General features: G+C 45.4%; 1 protein-coding gene across 2 annotated transcripts in view; it reads left to right on the plus strand.

The window, feature by feature from the left end:
- fbxl17 (F-box and leucine-rich repeat protein 17) overlaps nt 1-16,111 on the plus strand; it is a 291,415-nt gene that overhangs the window by 91,812 nt on the left and 183,492 nt on the right. For both annotated transcript variants that reach the window (XM_086173394.1, XM_086173393.1), the window contains exon 7: nt 11,047-11,154. In XM_086173394.1, the coding sequence (XP_086029520.1) occupies nt 11,047-11,154 (108 nt within the window). The remainder of the gene's footprint in view (nt 1-11,046; nt 11,155-16,111) is intronic.

A 16,111-nucleotide genomic window follows, 5' to 3' on the forward strand; every position in this document is an offset into this window, starting at 1 on the left:
GCGCAGATTGAACCATCTCGCCCCGAAGCCGGCATGAAAGCGTCTCAATTATTTGATGAAAGCAGTCCCTGGACGAGCCGTACCGAGCAGGAGACCATTATCTCGTCCACCTTAAAGTCCTCGTCGGACATCCTGGAACGCAGGGAAGAAGAGGGACGGTAAATAGAAAGTGCTAAGGTGGTCAGTGATCGTTATTAATCCTTGTGTTTTCCCTAAATTAGACCGATTGATTAGATCACGTGTCAAACTCAAGGGCCGCGGGCCAACAGTTGCCCACCACGTCTATTTATGTGGCCCGCGAGAACGTCTTGAAATGTCTGATTGTCTTAAAATAAAAAAGTCAAACACTTGCATTGATTGTAAACTACATTTCCCACAATTCATGCTGATCATGTTACCCGTTTCCAACAAGTGGAATTGAGAAATACAAATGTCCAGGAAGAGAAAAGTGGCTGCAGATGGAAGGCTGTTTCAAGAAAGATGGGAAGGCCAATACATGTTTGCGCTTCAAGGAGAAAAAGCGGTATGTCTTTTGCGTTATAAGGCAGCGTCGCTCGTCAGAGAGAACAGTCTACGTCGGCATTTTGACACCAAACAGGGAGCTAAGTATGCTAAAGTTAGCCTTCCAGAAAAACAACAAATCGTCCAAGACTTAAAACCCAAATTACGATGGCCGCAGAACGTGTCGACGAAAGCCGCGTCCAAAAACACTGCAGCAGTCAAAGCTAATAAAGCTAATAAATTCAGAGTTAACATGAAGGAGTAGTTATTTTTATTTTACATTTAGTTACATTTATACTGTTAGCATTCCTTTGAGGGCAACCATGATGCTGCTCTGGCTATCGGTGAAAATGAGTTCGACACCCCTGGTATTTACGAGATCCGCGCGACCTTCACGCCAAACGCCGGTCGCGGATCCCTCCCTCGTCCGGCGGTCTTCCCCTGTCTTTCCGCCGCCGTCCTTCCCGAGTTCCCGTCTCGTCATGAGCACAGCCGGTCCGTCCGGGTCGCCAAGGAAAACACGAGTCGGCGACCGGCGAGCTCACATCTGCGGAGCCTCCGCTCTGCGTGGGAGAAAACGTTATTTATCTCCGCCGCGCTCATAAAACGTAAATTAGGCGTTTGAAAGCCGGCGTTAACCGTCACGGCCGCGCTTCTTTGTTTATTTTTTTTTTTTAACGCGTACTAATGAAGTTGAAAACTACATGACTTCGCCGAAAAAGAAGCAAAAAGAAGCAAAACCTCGGATTTTTCCGATGAATCCGCCTCAGCGGCGGAAAAGAACCGGTTTGACGGAGATCATCCCGACCTCAGTTTGCACCTTGCAGGCCCGGTCAAGTGTTTTTTTTATTTTTTTTTTATTTTTTTTTACTTAAAAAAATTTTTTTTTTATTTTTTACGAGTAATATTTGGAAAATCCGCCCGCAGATTTAACATCTTCATCGCGCTCTCTGGACCGTTTCGCGGGAGGAGTTTCCAGGACGCGTTCCAGTTGTAATTTATGATGAGAATACTTTTTAAACATCCTGCTGATTAGAATAGAGTTTTATAAATATTACAAGTTAAAAACAGTTGCTTACAAACTATCAGAAAATATAGAAAATCTTCCTCTTTGGGTTTTTCCCTTCAGGTGTCGCCACAATAAATCACCTTTCTCCATCTAACCCTATTCTCTATATCCTCTCTCACGCCAACTAACTTTACATCCTCTTTCACGACATCTATAAATCTTCAATCGGAAAATATAAGAAATAAAAGATATAAACGCTTGCAGCGGCAGCATGGATCAGTGTATGGATGATGTCTGTGGAGGTTCTGGGTCATCCAGCTCTTGGTGAAATCTTGTCGAAATCTTCTTGTCTTGGCCGCTGGTCTTGAATTTCCTGACGTGAAGATATTTCAGCCCCTCTTCCCAGAGGCTTCTTCCGTCAGGTCTTCGTTATGTAAATGGAGGAGGTGATGGAAGGGGGTTGTTATGCTTCGTTGGGGACAAAAGAGCAACTTCTGTGGGATTACCTGGATTGGAAGCCAGACCAAGGAGTGAAACTTGTTGGATCTCATGGACTGAGGCTCAGGTGGAAGTTCTGGTGGTGGATCTTTCCCGCTTGTTTGGAGGGTGCAGAAGGTCCTGGTCCGTTTGTGCAGATCCATCTCGGTATTGATCCCAGTACGGCGTTGTATGTCGGTGAAAGGTCGTGTCTGAGGACCCTGCCTTTGTTCGGAGATGTTTTTTCCGTTTTGACGATGGTGTCTTGGACTCCTTTCCGGAACCATCTGTCTTCTCTGGCCGGAATACAGACGTAGCTTGCCTTTGTCCTTCAGCTGTAGGTGGACCTACAAGTGGTGGTTCTCCTGTGTCGGGCCATCTGTTTGGTCTCTCCAATGTCGTCATCATCATGATCCCCAATGAAAGTGACAGCAGACGCCACGTTCTCCATCTTCAGCCCACAAAAAAAAAGAATCAAGTCTTCCACGAGAGATCGGAAGATTCACGAACGAACCAATGGATTGAGGTCCACGGGAGCGGAGCGTGAAACAGCCGAACTGCAGCTGGATGGTTGAAGGAGCTGCCAAACCTCTCACCGGGGTGAAGGACGCTCACATCCCCTCCTTCTCCTCCAGCCGCCATCTTTCTGCCACCGCAGCACTCTCAACAATCAGCCCTCAGCTCTTTAAAACGCACACACACAAAAACCATCTTTATGACTGCAGCCTTTTTCCAACCTCCCTCATCCGGAGGCCGTTAAACTGGATCCCTCCTGGAAGACCTCCTCTGGAAGACCTCCTCTGGAAGACCTCTTCTGGCAGCACTTCCTTCTGCTGAAGACCTTTTCCTGTTTTTTTTTTTTGTTTGTTTTGTTTTAAAGACCAAGGAAAGGTTGAGGAAAAGTTTGGGGATGACTTCTTTTTTTTTTTGTATGTGTTTGCGGGTTTGGAAAGAAGTCGCGGATCCAGAACCAGAACGACAACACACACACACACACACACACACACACACACACACACACACGTTAGCTTATTTGTGACGGTGCACGCTCTCCCGGCCTGTTCTGCTCTGGTAGGATTTTTACATTTATTTTTTTTTTTCTGCCTGCTGTAGACGTGCAAAACCTCCCTTTCATTTCGTCTCCACCAATTTAACACACAGGTGTACACACACACACACACACACACACACATGTAACTGCGCCCACACACACACACACACACACACACAGACCGATATGAAAGACAGTCCGTGGGTGGCCTCCTTTTGTGATTCATGTGCTTCTCCTGCACGCCGCTCTGATTTAAGGATCACGGAGGTGTGGAGCTTCACTGATTCGCCGGTAGCCGACCTGAAAATGTTTTTCCTTGATGGTTTGTTGGCAGAGGCCGTGAAGGAGGAGGGTCGGGTGGTGGTGGTGGGGGGGTTGGAGAAGCGTCCAACCAGCCAACCATCTCACTTCACCTGCCAGCTTTCTCCTGCAGGCTGGTCCTCGTCCATGCTATGAAAGACAACTCGTCTTGCCCCCCCGAAACTCCCGTCTGGATCAGGTTCCATATGCATCAGTGTCTGGCGGAGGAGGGGGCGCAAGGGGGGGGTTCACCTCCACTTAATCTGTTCTGACTCCGAAGGTGTTGAGGGTCTGAAACCGAGGCGTGGAATTTGAAAGCGCTTCTGCTCATCGATCGGCACGCGCTCACGAGTCCAGGATGAAGCCTCCTGCCCCGGGTGCTCATCGCCGTCGGCTTGAAATACAGAGTAGAAGAAGGAGGAGGAGGAGGAGGTGGAGGAGGAGGTCCTCCTCTTCACAACCTGACATTTTCTCCAGGTTTCTCCGTCCCGGCTGACGGACGGCTCGTCTCGATGCTGGAAAAACGAAACCCGCGTTTGCTATAAGTGCGAAGATGTGATTATGGATGTATCAGAGAAGCCGGTGAGGTCCACCTCAAACATACCGGAGTTGGTAATTTTGGGGGAAACGAGACACGTTAGAGAAGATTGTGAGCTGATTTCGGGAAGGCTGGATTAGCAGAGAGGCCGGAGAAGATTTATGGATGTGGTGAAAGAGGACATGAAGGTCAAACAGGAGAACAGGGTTGGACTGGAGGGTGGTTTGCTGTGGAGACCCCTGGAAGGAGCAGCTGAAGGAAAAGAGGATCTTCAGGAACGGGTGCATGTAGACCGCAGAGGAACCAGGAACCGTGGTGGACCGTCTTCTCTCCGACTGCGAGGCGGTTTCATTTCATGCTTTCACAGGAACTCAGATGGTTGGTGGAACTCCTCAGCCCCGCCCATTACCTGATAGTCCTTGAAGCATTGCGGACAGAACCTTGGAGGAACGAAGCAATCGAGAGGTCCGGGTTCTTCTGGCCTGCTTTGCACCAGATGGGTTTCCAGGGCTCGCAGAGGAACATCCACATAGGTCTCGAGGTAGCTAACGGCTAACGGGGTGAAGAACCCCGTTAGCCGTTAGCCACCTCGAGACCTCGAGTTTTCGCGTTAGCACTTCTGACTGCCCACGAACGCAGTGGCAACTTCCACCTCCATGACGTCCATGTCGTCTTCCTCTTCTTCATTGGTTTGTTTTGGATTGTGGAGCTTAAGGTCAAACCTCTCCCTGCTGTGGTCTCCCAGACTAGGCTACTTCCTGAAACGCAACTGGAACCTCTCAGAACTTTTCTGTCTGAAATCTGCTAATCTTCACTTTCTAATGCTTTGTTTCTCCGCACGTCCGGCTGCGATCTGATATTAGATCCAACTTTTATCATCCATGAGCTGTAATTGTTATTGGAGAAACTTTTGGAACCACGTTTCCTCGGTAAGCCCGTCCCTCCTCCCCGAGGTTTCCGTTTTGTGTTCTGCAGATTCAGCCGATATGAACTCACCTGCCGCCAAAATAGGCTTTAAATAGTCCGGCGTTATTGGATTTGACGGCCGGAACGAGGGCCCGGATTGATCGTGAGTGGGCGGTAAAAGCTCTCCGAGCGGTCGGCCCACCTGAAAAAGCACCGCACAAAGCGGCCCGTTCAAAAGGTCGCCACGGTGAACTTTTTCGGGATTCGCTCTTTGTAAAGCGACTACGGCGAGGAGTTTTCGCGCGAAGAGCTATGTTTAGCCTCCGGCCTGTTCGCTTCCGGTTTTCATTAAATGTTTGTTTCAGAAGCGACGCTTGGCTCATTTTGGGATTTGGTCCAAATGGCCGAGTTACTGCTGCTTATCTCTTGTTTTAAATGATTGTTTTTCTTTCTGTCTTCGGTCACGTCCGCCTGATTTGGCAACCGAAGCGTTTTAAACAGGCGGCTTCGTTCGTCCAGAATTACTGGGACCTAAATTTGGCATCGACGTGACGCACATCATCAAATCACCTCTTATTTGGATAGTGGACTTCGATAGTCGATGTTCTGGAGATGAAGTCTGAACGAGATGGTTTGGACACGGGCGGAGAAGGGGTGGTGAAGGTCTGGGGAGGTTCTCAGTCTTCCAGGTCATGGTGAATGACCTGAGGTGACCTGAAACGTCTTGAAGTGAAGAAATACAAGTCCAGCTGCCAAGACAGGAAGATTTCTGGGGAGAAGGACGCCGAGGTTGGAGCCTCCTGGCAAGAGGTCAGATGGTGTGAGAGAAGAGAATGCACAGAAGAGGGTTAGAAGGAGGTAGATGATTGGCTGTGGAGACTTCTGAAGGGACTGAGGGACACGATGTACCTGAAAGGAGGGCTGAAAGCTACTGGTGAACTTCACGATTCCCAAATTGTCTCCTCCATTGCTGAACGATCTCCTCGTGACTTTTTCCTTTGCAAAGCCTTGCAAAGCGGTTTAACTCCATTCTGAAGCCTTGCAGACCCTTCACCCTCCTGGAATCGGCGCAGAAGATCATCTGAAACACATCCTTGAACTTCAGAGGAGTTCAGGCGGAGGTGTTCCACCGGGATAGGCCGTGAAAAGATTAATTTAGATTTGCCCTCTTCTTCTCGCTTCTCCTCGTCAACTCCTCGACTGGGTGACCTTGAAGACCGCGAGAAGCTACCTCCTTAGCTTCCCTACAGGTCGGCCTACCCATGTGGGGTCTCCATGTTCATTGTGGAAGAGCAGAGGTAGCAGGACATGTACTCTCCTCCAGCTGTGGAAAAATCAGACACACTTGGGAAAATGGAGAAGCTGAATATTTGTGTCTACATATAACGTGTGAATGGTTGCACTTTTCTACATACGTGAATGAAAGGGTGAACGTTGCAGGTCTATAATAACATGTGAATGCTTGTATATCTACATATAAATTGAATTAGAGGATGAATGTATGTCTACATATAATGTGAATGGTTGTATTTCTCTATAATGAATGAATGAAAGGGTGAATGTTGCATGTTTACAAATAAATGGCATGAGAGGGTGAATTGTATGTCTACATATAATATGTTAGTGGTTGTAAGTCTATAAGATTCTTTTTTTTTTCTTTCTGTTGTCATTTCGTATCCTTGTCATTCACTCTACTGGGTGTCTTTTGCTATCTTTTAATTGTCCCTTGTATTTATATTAATTGATACTGTCATTTTGCGCTGCTGTGACAAAAGAATTTCCCCTATGGGGATCAATAAAGCATATTATCTTATCTTAATGTGAATATTATTTACATATTTTTCTGTGATGTGTGGATGAGAAGGTGAATGGTTTTACATCGACTGTCATATCCGTTATTTTTTCCAAACGCTTTGACCACTGCGGTTTAAACAACGATGCGGATAATTTATGGATTTTTTTGGGGGGCTAACGAGCTTCACGTTGCCAATATTTATATTATATTTGTATATTCATACATGATATGTCTACATATCATGTTTGAACGGTTGTGGGTGTTTGAAAGCCTACTTTGTTTCTGTGTATTTAACTGTTCTGGGGTTTGAGTGCAGCAGAGGCCGCTTGGGTTGTGTGTTCACCTTCTTGCCTTACTTTATTTCTGCTAGTGAATGACAGAAAGTGAGTTTAATTATGCTTTATGTCGAAGTTGAATGCTTAGGTTTACTAGTATGGGCTGATAGTTGTGCTAAGCTAATTGGCAGACCGTGTGCTGTGCATGAGACCCTTGTGAAGGATTTGTTTGTTCTATGATTTATATAATATCACTGATTTATTGGATAATGCTATATATATATGTATATAAAATAAGAGGGTGAACGCTTGTACGTTTACCTTCATTTCCAGATTATAAGACACAACTTTTCTAGATCCGAAGTACTGGTAGTCGGAAGTCAGAAGTGACCACTCGACCAAATACCCATCTCAGAACTATATATATATACATACCATAATTTCCGGACGATAAGCCGCAACTTTTTTCACGTGAACAACGCTGCGGCTAATATATGGACTTCTTTTGGTGGTGGGCTAACGAGCTTCATGCCGCTAAAACATTTATCCTCGTCACATCGGACCGATGAAATGACCGGGAAATTCTGAGTCCGTTCAACTCCGACACCGAAGACGACGACTTTGACGGTTTTAGCGCGCAGGAGGAAGCCCGAGATAGCGATCGGCTAGCCGGTGCGGCTTATATTGAGGTGCGCTCAATAGTCAGGAAATTACGGTACATGCATTCATTTCTTTGTTTTTTTTTTTCCAGGGGGGTTTGGGGCTAATTAGTGATTAGTAGGATAGTGCTTGTTGAAGATGTATGTTTCAGATCAGGGCAAAAGATGGGCAGCAACCCCTCTGTTCTGACCTTTTTACATTACATTACATTACATTACATTGCATTTGGCAGACGCTTTTATCCAAAGCGACTTACAATAGAGGACATAGTGACTGCAAATACACTTGCAAATACAAGATGCACAGGAAATATACTGAACAGTAAGCTTGGCTTAGTGAGTTTTTTTTTTTTTTTTTTACAAAGACATACACAAACGTACACACACTGCATAGCCTAACTTGTTGCCAACCTGATCTGGGGCATCAGCACAGTAAATAGTCCTGAAAGAGAAAAGTTTTGACCTGTTTCTTGAAGGTTGAGAGAGATGATGCTAGTCTTGTTGCTTCCGGAAGTTTGTTCCACCACTGAGGTGGTAGAACTGAGAACAGTTTTGCCTGAGATCGCTTAGAGTGAGCAAAAGGTACTGGTGGTAGGAAATTCGGGAATTCGGTCCACCGCCTAGGAGCCGAGACCGAGAAGAGCCGAGACCGGTTGGATCAACAGGCGGGGGCTCGTAGTGTTGGGTTGGACGGTCGCCTGGAGGTGGCAGATCGGAGGGGACGGGTAGGGACGTGTGACTTGACCATATCCTGGAGATAAGACGGGGGCGTCCCATTCACCACGGACTTGAACTGGATGCGGGAGGCTACCGGGAGCCCTCGAAGGGAACTAAGAAGGGAAGTTGTGTTGGAGAATTTGGGGTGGTTGAACACCATGTGGGCTGCTGCTTTCTGAATAAGCTCCAAAGGCCTGATGGTCACCGCTGAGGCACCAACAAGGAGGGAGTTGCAGTCGTCCAAACGAGGAACACTGCGGCTTAAACAATGATGCAGCTAATTTATGGACTTTTTGGGGGTGGGCTGATGAGCTTGCTGCCGTCAAAACATTTAGGCTCGTCACATCGGACCGATGAAATTAAATCAATTCTGATGTCGAAGAAGGCGACTTTAACGGTTTTAGTGCGCAGGAGGTAGACCAAGATAGCGATCAGCTGGAGGAGGACAAAACGGGAATAGAAAATTTATGGATGGACGTTTCCTCGTGCTATTTATTATTCATCTTTTGCATCAGCTGTGTTACAGGCACTGTTTCGGGAAAAAAGCGTTTCCAGTACGTAATTTGGGGATGTTGCCGGTATGTGTTTAAGTAAAAGTAAAAAACAATGTTTGTGTGTAAATATCTCATGTTACAACGTGGACACCTGCGGCCGGTACTGTTTTATGTACACATAGTTATTTGTTTCTTTTTAGCCGCTGCGGCTTATACTCAGGTGCGCTCAATAGTCCGAAAAACGTTCACTCCCTCACACATTCACATGCCATGACCTCACTCATATTTATCCTTTTTGGCCAACTCACATCCTGCTTATTTTGTTCTTGTTTTATTCTTGTCATTTTTATTGTAACTCCCTCTATGTATCGTTTAGTTTTGGTTGTCTATTTTCACCCTTACTGTCTCACTATTTATATTCATATTTATTGACACTTATAACTCTTACGACCAAAGAATTTCGCCTATAGGGATCAATTATGTTTATCTTAAAATACGCTCATAGAATGTGAATGTTCATATTTCTCTCTGTCTCCCATTGGTCCTTCTTCTCATCCAATGGGAGTTGGAAGAGCCTCCAGCACCCTTAGCGACCCCTAGCACCGTTTTAGCGCTATTTATGATGAATGAAAATAAAACCGCAGTGTTGATGTTTAGCCGCTGCAGCTTCGATCCACTTCCTTTTATTCATTCCTTTTTTTTTTTTTTTTTATTCCCCCGGTTTGTATTGAACATGTCATTGCTGATGGTTGCCATGGCGAAGTGATGACCGTACACTTTCAGCATATTCTGAATTGAATCCGACGCTCTCGCGTCGCACAAAAAGAAATATTCTGTGACGGAAACACTCGACTTCTTTCTGGCGATGTCTTCTTTTCCTTTCTTTTTATTTTTCTTCACCCTTTATTTCTTTTTCCCGTCGGTCCTTCGCGTCAAAACGTTCCTCTTCTTCTGCGTTTCTTATGCCTTTTGTGATTGATGAACAGAGTTAAGGTTTAAATTGAGAGAGCTGTGCGGCCCGACAGCAACACCACCCTCCCCACACACACACACACACACACACACACACACCAGAGTGTTGTGGAGTGCATTGAGGGAGGTGAAGTAGCTATCAATATCCTTATCGATGACTACAATGGAAGGTGCTGGAAATGTTCTGCTTCCCTATCGACCCGCTCTGATGCATTATGGGCCGGCGTGGAGAACGAGAGGGAGTGGCCCATCAATCATAAATCGACGGCTGATGGCGCTGGGCGGACGCTTTCTTGGCGATTTTCTCTTTTATTATCCTCTCCCTGGTGTCTTTTGTTTGTTTTTGTTTTTTTCCCTTCATAAAGAAACCCGACTTCCTCCTCTCCTTCTCCAGTCCACGCCCTTGTTCTGAATAATTCAGAAAAAAATTACTTCCCCGCCATCACCTCCATCTCCCTTTGTTACCTTTGCAGGCGAGGAAAACAAATGATTTTTCTGTTTTGCTTTTCTTGTTTTATTTTTTTCCGTGATTATTCCCTCCGTACCCCCATTGACGCCGAAGGTTGACCCTGGACGCCGTGAGCTTGTAGAAGTGCGAATCTGCACAGCGGCGATCGTAGAAAAACTTTTCTGGAGAACATTGAATTTCTCGCGTCTGTCCTCGAACGCTGTCTATTGTTTTATTCTACTCTATGCTAAGCTAGGCTACGTCATTGTATGTGCTCTGCTTTTCTCTATTGTATTGAGATGATGAGATGTACTTCAATGATTGGGAAATTGTTTGGCAGCCGCAACAAGAAATCCAAGGACAAGACAGTGACGAGCTAAAAATACAAGTAAAAAAATAAGTAAATAAATAAAAAGAAAGAAAATAAACAAACTCTGAAATGGTTTAGCAGCAGCGGCAAGACTTACAAGAAAACAGTGACAAGTAAAAAAAATAAACAAGTACAAAAAAATAATAATAATTAAAATAAATAAACTGAGATGTTTGGCAGCAGCAGCGAGACAAACAAGGATAAGACGGTGACAAGTAAAAAAAATAAACAAGTAAAAAAATAAATAAAATAAAAAACAAACTGAAATTGTTTCGCAGCAGCAGCGAGACATACAAGGATGAGACAGTGTCAAGCTAAAAATACGAGAAAAAAATAAACTCTGAAGTGTAAAAGTATATTCTATATAAAGTCTCTCCCAATTCCCTATTTTTTTTTTTATCCATCTCAGTGATTGCGCGTTACGAACTATCTCTGACACCACCCACTATCTGCTGTGTGCGAATTGAAATTTCCCCGCGCTGGTGATTGAAGGCCAATCTTCTAATCTGATCTAATCCATTGTGTCTCCTGCAGGTGACGGACCGGTCGGTGCGAGCGGTGGCGGAGCATTGCCCGGAGCTGCAGTTCGTGGGCTTCATGGGCTGCCCCGTCACGTCTCAGGGAGTCATCCATCTCACCGGGGTGAGCGCCGCTCGCTTTCTATCACGCGTCCCGTCGGCGTTTCTTTGAATTTCCACTTCCACGCCGACCGTAATTCCCGGACGATACGCCGCCGCTGCTTTATCCACGCCGCGGCTTAAACAGGCACGCGGCTAATTTATGGATCGAGCATACCGTTTAGCCTCGTCACATCGGACCGGTTAGAAATTCTGAAGCCGTTTTAGGGCGCAGGATTGCGTTTACATTAGCTGGGTCCGCGCAGAGGAACCTACCACTCGTGTCTGCTGGGCGCTGATGTGGTACTTTAAGCAGGAAGTGCTTGGTTGGAAGGAAAACCCCTTCCTGTAGAGGTCCAGGAATACTCCCAGACCCTCCGACGCCCCGTCCTTGTTCGGAAACAAACTCCCATCCAGAGGAGGAGAGGTTCTCCAAAATTGTCCATCCTGGTGGAGATGCTTCTGCCAGCAGAGTGTCGAAGCGACACAAATCATGCAAATTACCGTAATTTCCGTGCTGTAAGCCGCTCCTTTTTTCAGCCGCACGCCGCCAAAACATTTAGCCTCGTCCGTGAAATTCAGAGGCCGTTCATTTCCGACGACTTTAACGGTTTAAGTGCGCAGGAGGAAGACCAAGATAGCCATCAGCTGGAGGACGACAAAACATAGAAAATGGATGGATGGACTTTTCCTCGCGTTTTCAATTATTCATCTTTTTCACCAGCCGTGTTCCAGCCTCTGTTTAGGAAAGTTCAAAAGCATCATCACATTTTATGTCATTATTTTCTTAGAATGTGCAAATTTTGCGAGTAGCTGGAAGCGAATTTCCAGACTATAAGCCGCTACTTTTTTCACCACGGCTTAAACAACCGCACCATTGATGGATTTTTTTTTTTTCTTGGAGCTTCACGCCGCAAAAACATTGAGCTTCGTCACATCGGACCGATGAAAGAACCGCGAAATTCAGAGGCCGTTCGATCCAGACGCCGACGAAGACGACTTTAACGGTTTTAGTGCGCGGGAGGAAGACCAAGATAGCCATCAGCTGGAGGAGGACAAAACAGAGAAAATGGATGAATGGACTTTTCCTTGTCTTTTTTATCATTCATCTTTTTCATCAGCCGTATTACAGCCTCTGTTTAGGAAAAAAGCATTTCCATTACGTATGTGTGGATGTTAGCATGTATTTAATCAGAAGTTAAAAATATTTGGGAGGAAATATCTCATTAGTGAGGCCAATAAATGCACTCGTATTTATTTCTGGCGGGTGCGGCTTATATCCAGGTGCGCCTAATAGTCTGGAAATGACAGAACAGGGTCATTGCATCTGGAGGTCAACCCACGTGTGCGTCGTTTTTGCAACCGTGGGCTTTATCTCCCGCTCCGAAGTTATTTAGCCTTAACTTCTCAAATCTCATGAAAGCCTAATGAGATGAATCCTAATTATACGCTTCCTGTCTGCTGTCTGACTACACCCTGCTGTTTGCATATTACCATGCTAATGAGCGGCGGGCTCGGCGGTGAAGATGTTCATGGACGCGCGGTCAATCCTGGAATCACCGGGGAAACGCCTCCGACTTAAAAAAAATTTTTTTTTTCATCCCGACTCCACGTGCTCCCCCATTTCGCACGATTGCGTTTGGGCGTCGGACGAAGCGGCGCCCTCGCGTGGGCTCGCCGTTCACCCCCCCCCCCCCCCCAAATGCAATTACACGTCGGTTAATAGGACTGAGGCGCCCGATGCCGCGCCGCATTATTAGATTAAACAGCAGATTAATTTGTACTCACAGTTTTGGCCCCCTATCATCTCGGCAGCCCCCGCTGACCTTGGTCACGCCGCCGCAGACAGACAGTAATGAAGCAAGCCAGTCATAACAGAATTAGCACACACGGAGGTGGACGCGTTACACGCCGCCCGGCTCACACACACCTCATTAGTAGTTATTACAGTTTAACCAAGGTTAACTTTTCCAAGTTTAGACAACAAAAACCCGAGATTCTGTTTATATTTCTTTAAGCAGCTTACGGGCCCCCAGAGAAATGTGCTGTAGGTTTTTTTTTTTTTTTTTTTTGGAATTAACAAGACCTTTTGCAAACACAGTCAGATCCTCCATCCCGTGCTGCAACCGTCACGCACTGATCAAAAGTCGTATTTAATTAGTGCCGTAACATGTTTGAAGGGGGGTGGGGTGGATAATAAAAATTAAAAAAAGATTAAAAACTGAGAAAATATTTAAATAGAAATATACATATATTTAATATATATATGTATATATATTTTTTTTTACTATGGCCCTTAAAATACGAGTTACTTGAAAATAGATCCTTTCATTGATCAAAAGTCATATTCAATTAGTGCCATAACATGTTTGAAGGGGGGTGGGGAGGATAATAAAAATTAAAAAAAGATTAAAAACTGAGAAAATATTTGAATAGAAATATACATATATTTAATATATATATGTATATATATTATTTTTTACCATGGCCCTTAAAATACGAGTTACTTGAAAATAGATCCGTTCATTGATCAAAAGTCATATTCAATTAGTGCCATAACATGTTTGAAGGGGGGTGGGGTGGATAATAAAAATTAAAAAAAGATTAAAAACTGAGAAAATATTTGAATAGAAATATACATATATTTAATAGATATATGTATACATATATATTTTTTTACTGTGGCCCTTAAAATACGAGTCACTTGAAAATAGACCCGTTCATTGATCAAAAGTCATATTCAATTTGTGCCGTAACATGGTTGAAGGGGGGTGGGGAGGATAATAAAAATTAAAAAGAGATTAAAAACTGAGAAAATATTTGAATAGAAATATACATATATTTAATAGATATATGTATATATATATATTTCTTTACTGTGGTCCTTAAGATACGAGTCACTTGAACATAGACCCGTTCATTGATCAAAAGTCATATTCAATTTGTGCCGTAACATGGTTGAAGGGGGGTGGGGAGGATAATAAAAATTAAAAAGAGATTAAAAACTGATAAAATATTTAAATAGAAATATACATATATTTAATATATATATATTTATATATATATTTTTTTTTACCGTGGCCCTTAAAATACGAGTCACTTGAAAATAGACCCGTTCATTGATATTTTGCCTTATAATGCAGTGCACTTTATTGGACGCAAAATACAGTATGCTTGAAAAATCTAATTTTCACTCAAATTCCCTTTTTTTCGGTGACTTTCCGCCCTCTGATGCGGCTCCCGGACTCTTGAGAGGGCGGCGCGCGCAAGGAAAGGGAAGCCCATACAGTAGAAGGGATATCAGATTAAAAGGGGGAAAAAAGGGGAGAAAGGCAAACTAACTTTGGTGGCGCCGAGTTGTACCACAATCTTTTTTTGTCTCTTTTTTCTGTCCCACAACCGTGTTCTCCCTTTCATTTCCCAACGGTCTCCTTCTGTTTCGTCATTCCTACGTATGACTTTAAGGGGCTTCAGGTGACTCAAGATTCCCATTCATTAGAAGACCTGGGAAAGACCGGCGGAAAACGCTCGTCTGCCACCTTCTCACATTTAAAGAGTAGCTTTTAGAGTTTTGTGAGATTAACTGTGAATCTTCCAGAGTTACTTTTTACAAGACTATAACCAGATTATTTAGTTTTTTTTCCCAGGTATCCGCCGGGCCTCTGCTATTTCACTCCATCGCTTTTCCTTCTCCGCTTGGCGACGATACGTCGGCGCGTCGGGCTGTTCTGCCCGCGGCTTTCTGGACGTCCTTCTCCGTTCCCGGTTCATCCAGACCGCAAAGAAATACCGATAGCGCTCTGGGGATTGTTTGTTTACCAGGTTTTGGTTGTCGATGGTGTTAAGACGGATAATAAACACGTGTGATATCGCCGGAACCAACGATTTGGGAAAAGACCGCTGGGATTACCGGCTTCTATGTAACCCCCGAGCAGACGGGAGCGCCGGGACTCCGGTAAAACCCCCAAAATATCCAGTTTGTCGTCTTCGACCGGCGGCGATCCGTCCGTTCTCGCCGCTCGGCGCTCGAACGCGCCTCCGCTCCTCCTCCAATCTCTGCCAGTAATTATCTCATTTAGCAGTTGATTCCTCCTCTCCGTCCCCGGTCCCATCCGGTGTCAGTTGAAAATAATATCCCGCCGCTTGGAATCGTTGCATTTCTGATGACTCGGCGGACCGGCGCGCCGTTCCTGGATCTCCTTTCTTGTTCGATTATCACGCCCCCGGCCCCTTCCCACGCCTCTCCTTCCTCGATTGCACCGTCCCACCGTCTCCGGTAATCTTCCCGGACCTCCTCGCTCGCCGCCCGGTCGTCAGCGGGGGAAGCAAACGCGGGAAAATCCATTACTTTTATGAAGTTCCCTCTCGCGACGCCTTCCGCGCAGATTGATGGTCTGGTGGAAAATTAGGCGGCGAGGAAATCAATTGAGGAGGCATTGAAGAGCGAGTCGACGGAGGGGTTGGAGGTGGATGGAGCAGCTGGTCTGCAGAGGTGGACGGTTCGGTTCCTGCAGGAGCTCCTGCTGACCTGATAGATCATCTCCTTGTTAGCGGAGGACAATCCCTCGCTCCTCCAGGCCGGGGAGGAGAAGAACACCTCCTTGCCTCCTTGCTTCCTTGTTTCCTTCTTATTGTGTTCCTGATGGAACAGGTTGGTGTTTGATTAGGACACTTGATTGTTCCTCTGTCTTTTCTTGCTCCCTTCCTTCATTCCCTCCTTCCTAGTGAACAAATGACTGATGAAGCAGAATGGAGTTTGACATAAGGACACAACGTCTTCCTTCCTTCCTTCCTTCCTTCCTTCCTTCCTTCCTTCCTTCCTTCCTTCCTTCCTAGCTTCCTTCTGAACATAAGCCCAATAGAGCAGAATGGTTTGTAACATACAGACACTGTTTTCCTTCCTTCCTTCCTTCCTTCCTTCCTTCCTTCCTTCCTTCCTTCCCTCCTTACTTGATGGAGCAGGATGGTGTTTGACATGTGGA

This window comes from Fistularia commersonii, chromosome 26, assembly GCF_037954325.1.
Source record: "Fistularia commersonii isolate RoL2024-O1a breed Wild chromosome 26, RoL_Fcom_v1.0, whole genome shotgun sequence".
Lineage (NCBI taxonomy): Eukaryota > Metazoa > Chordata > Actinopteri > Syngnathiformes > Fistulariidae > Fistularia > Fistularia commersonii.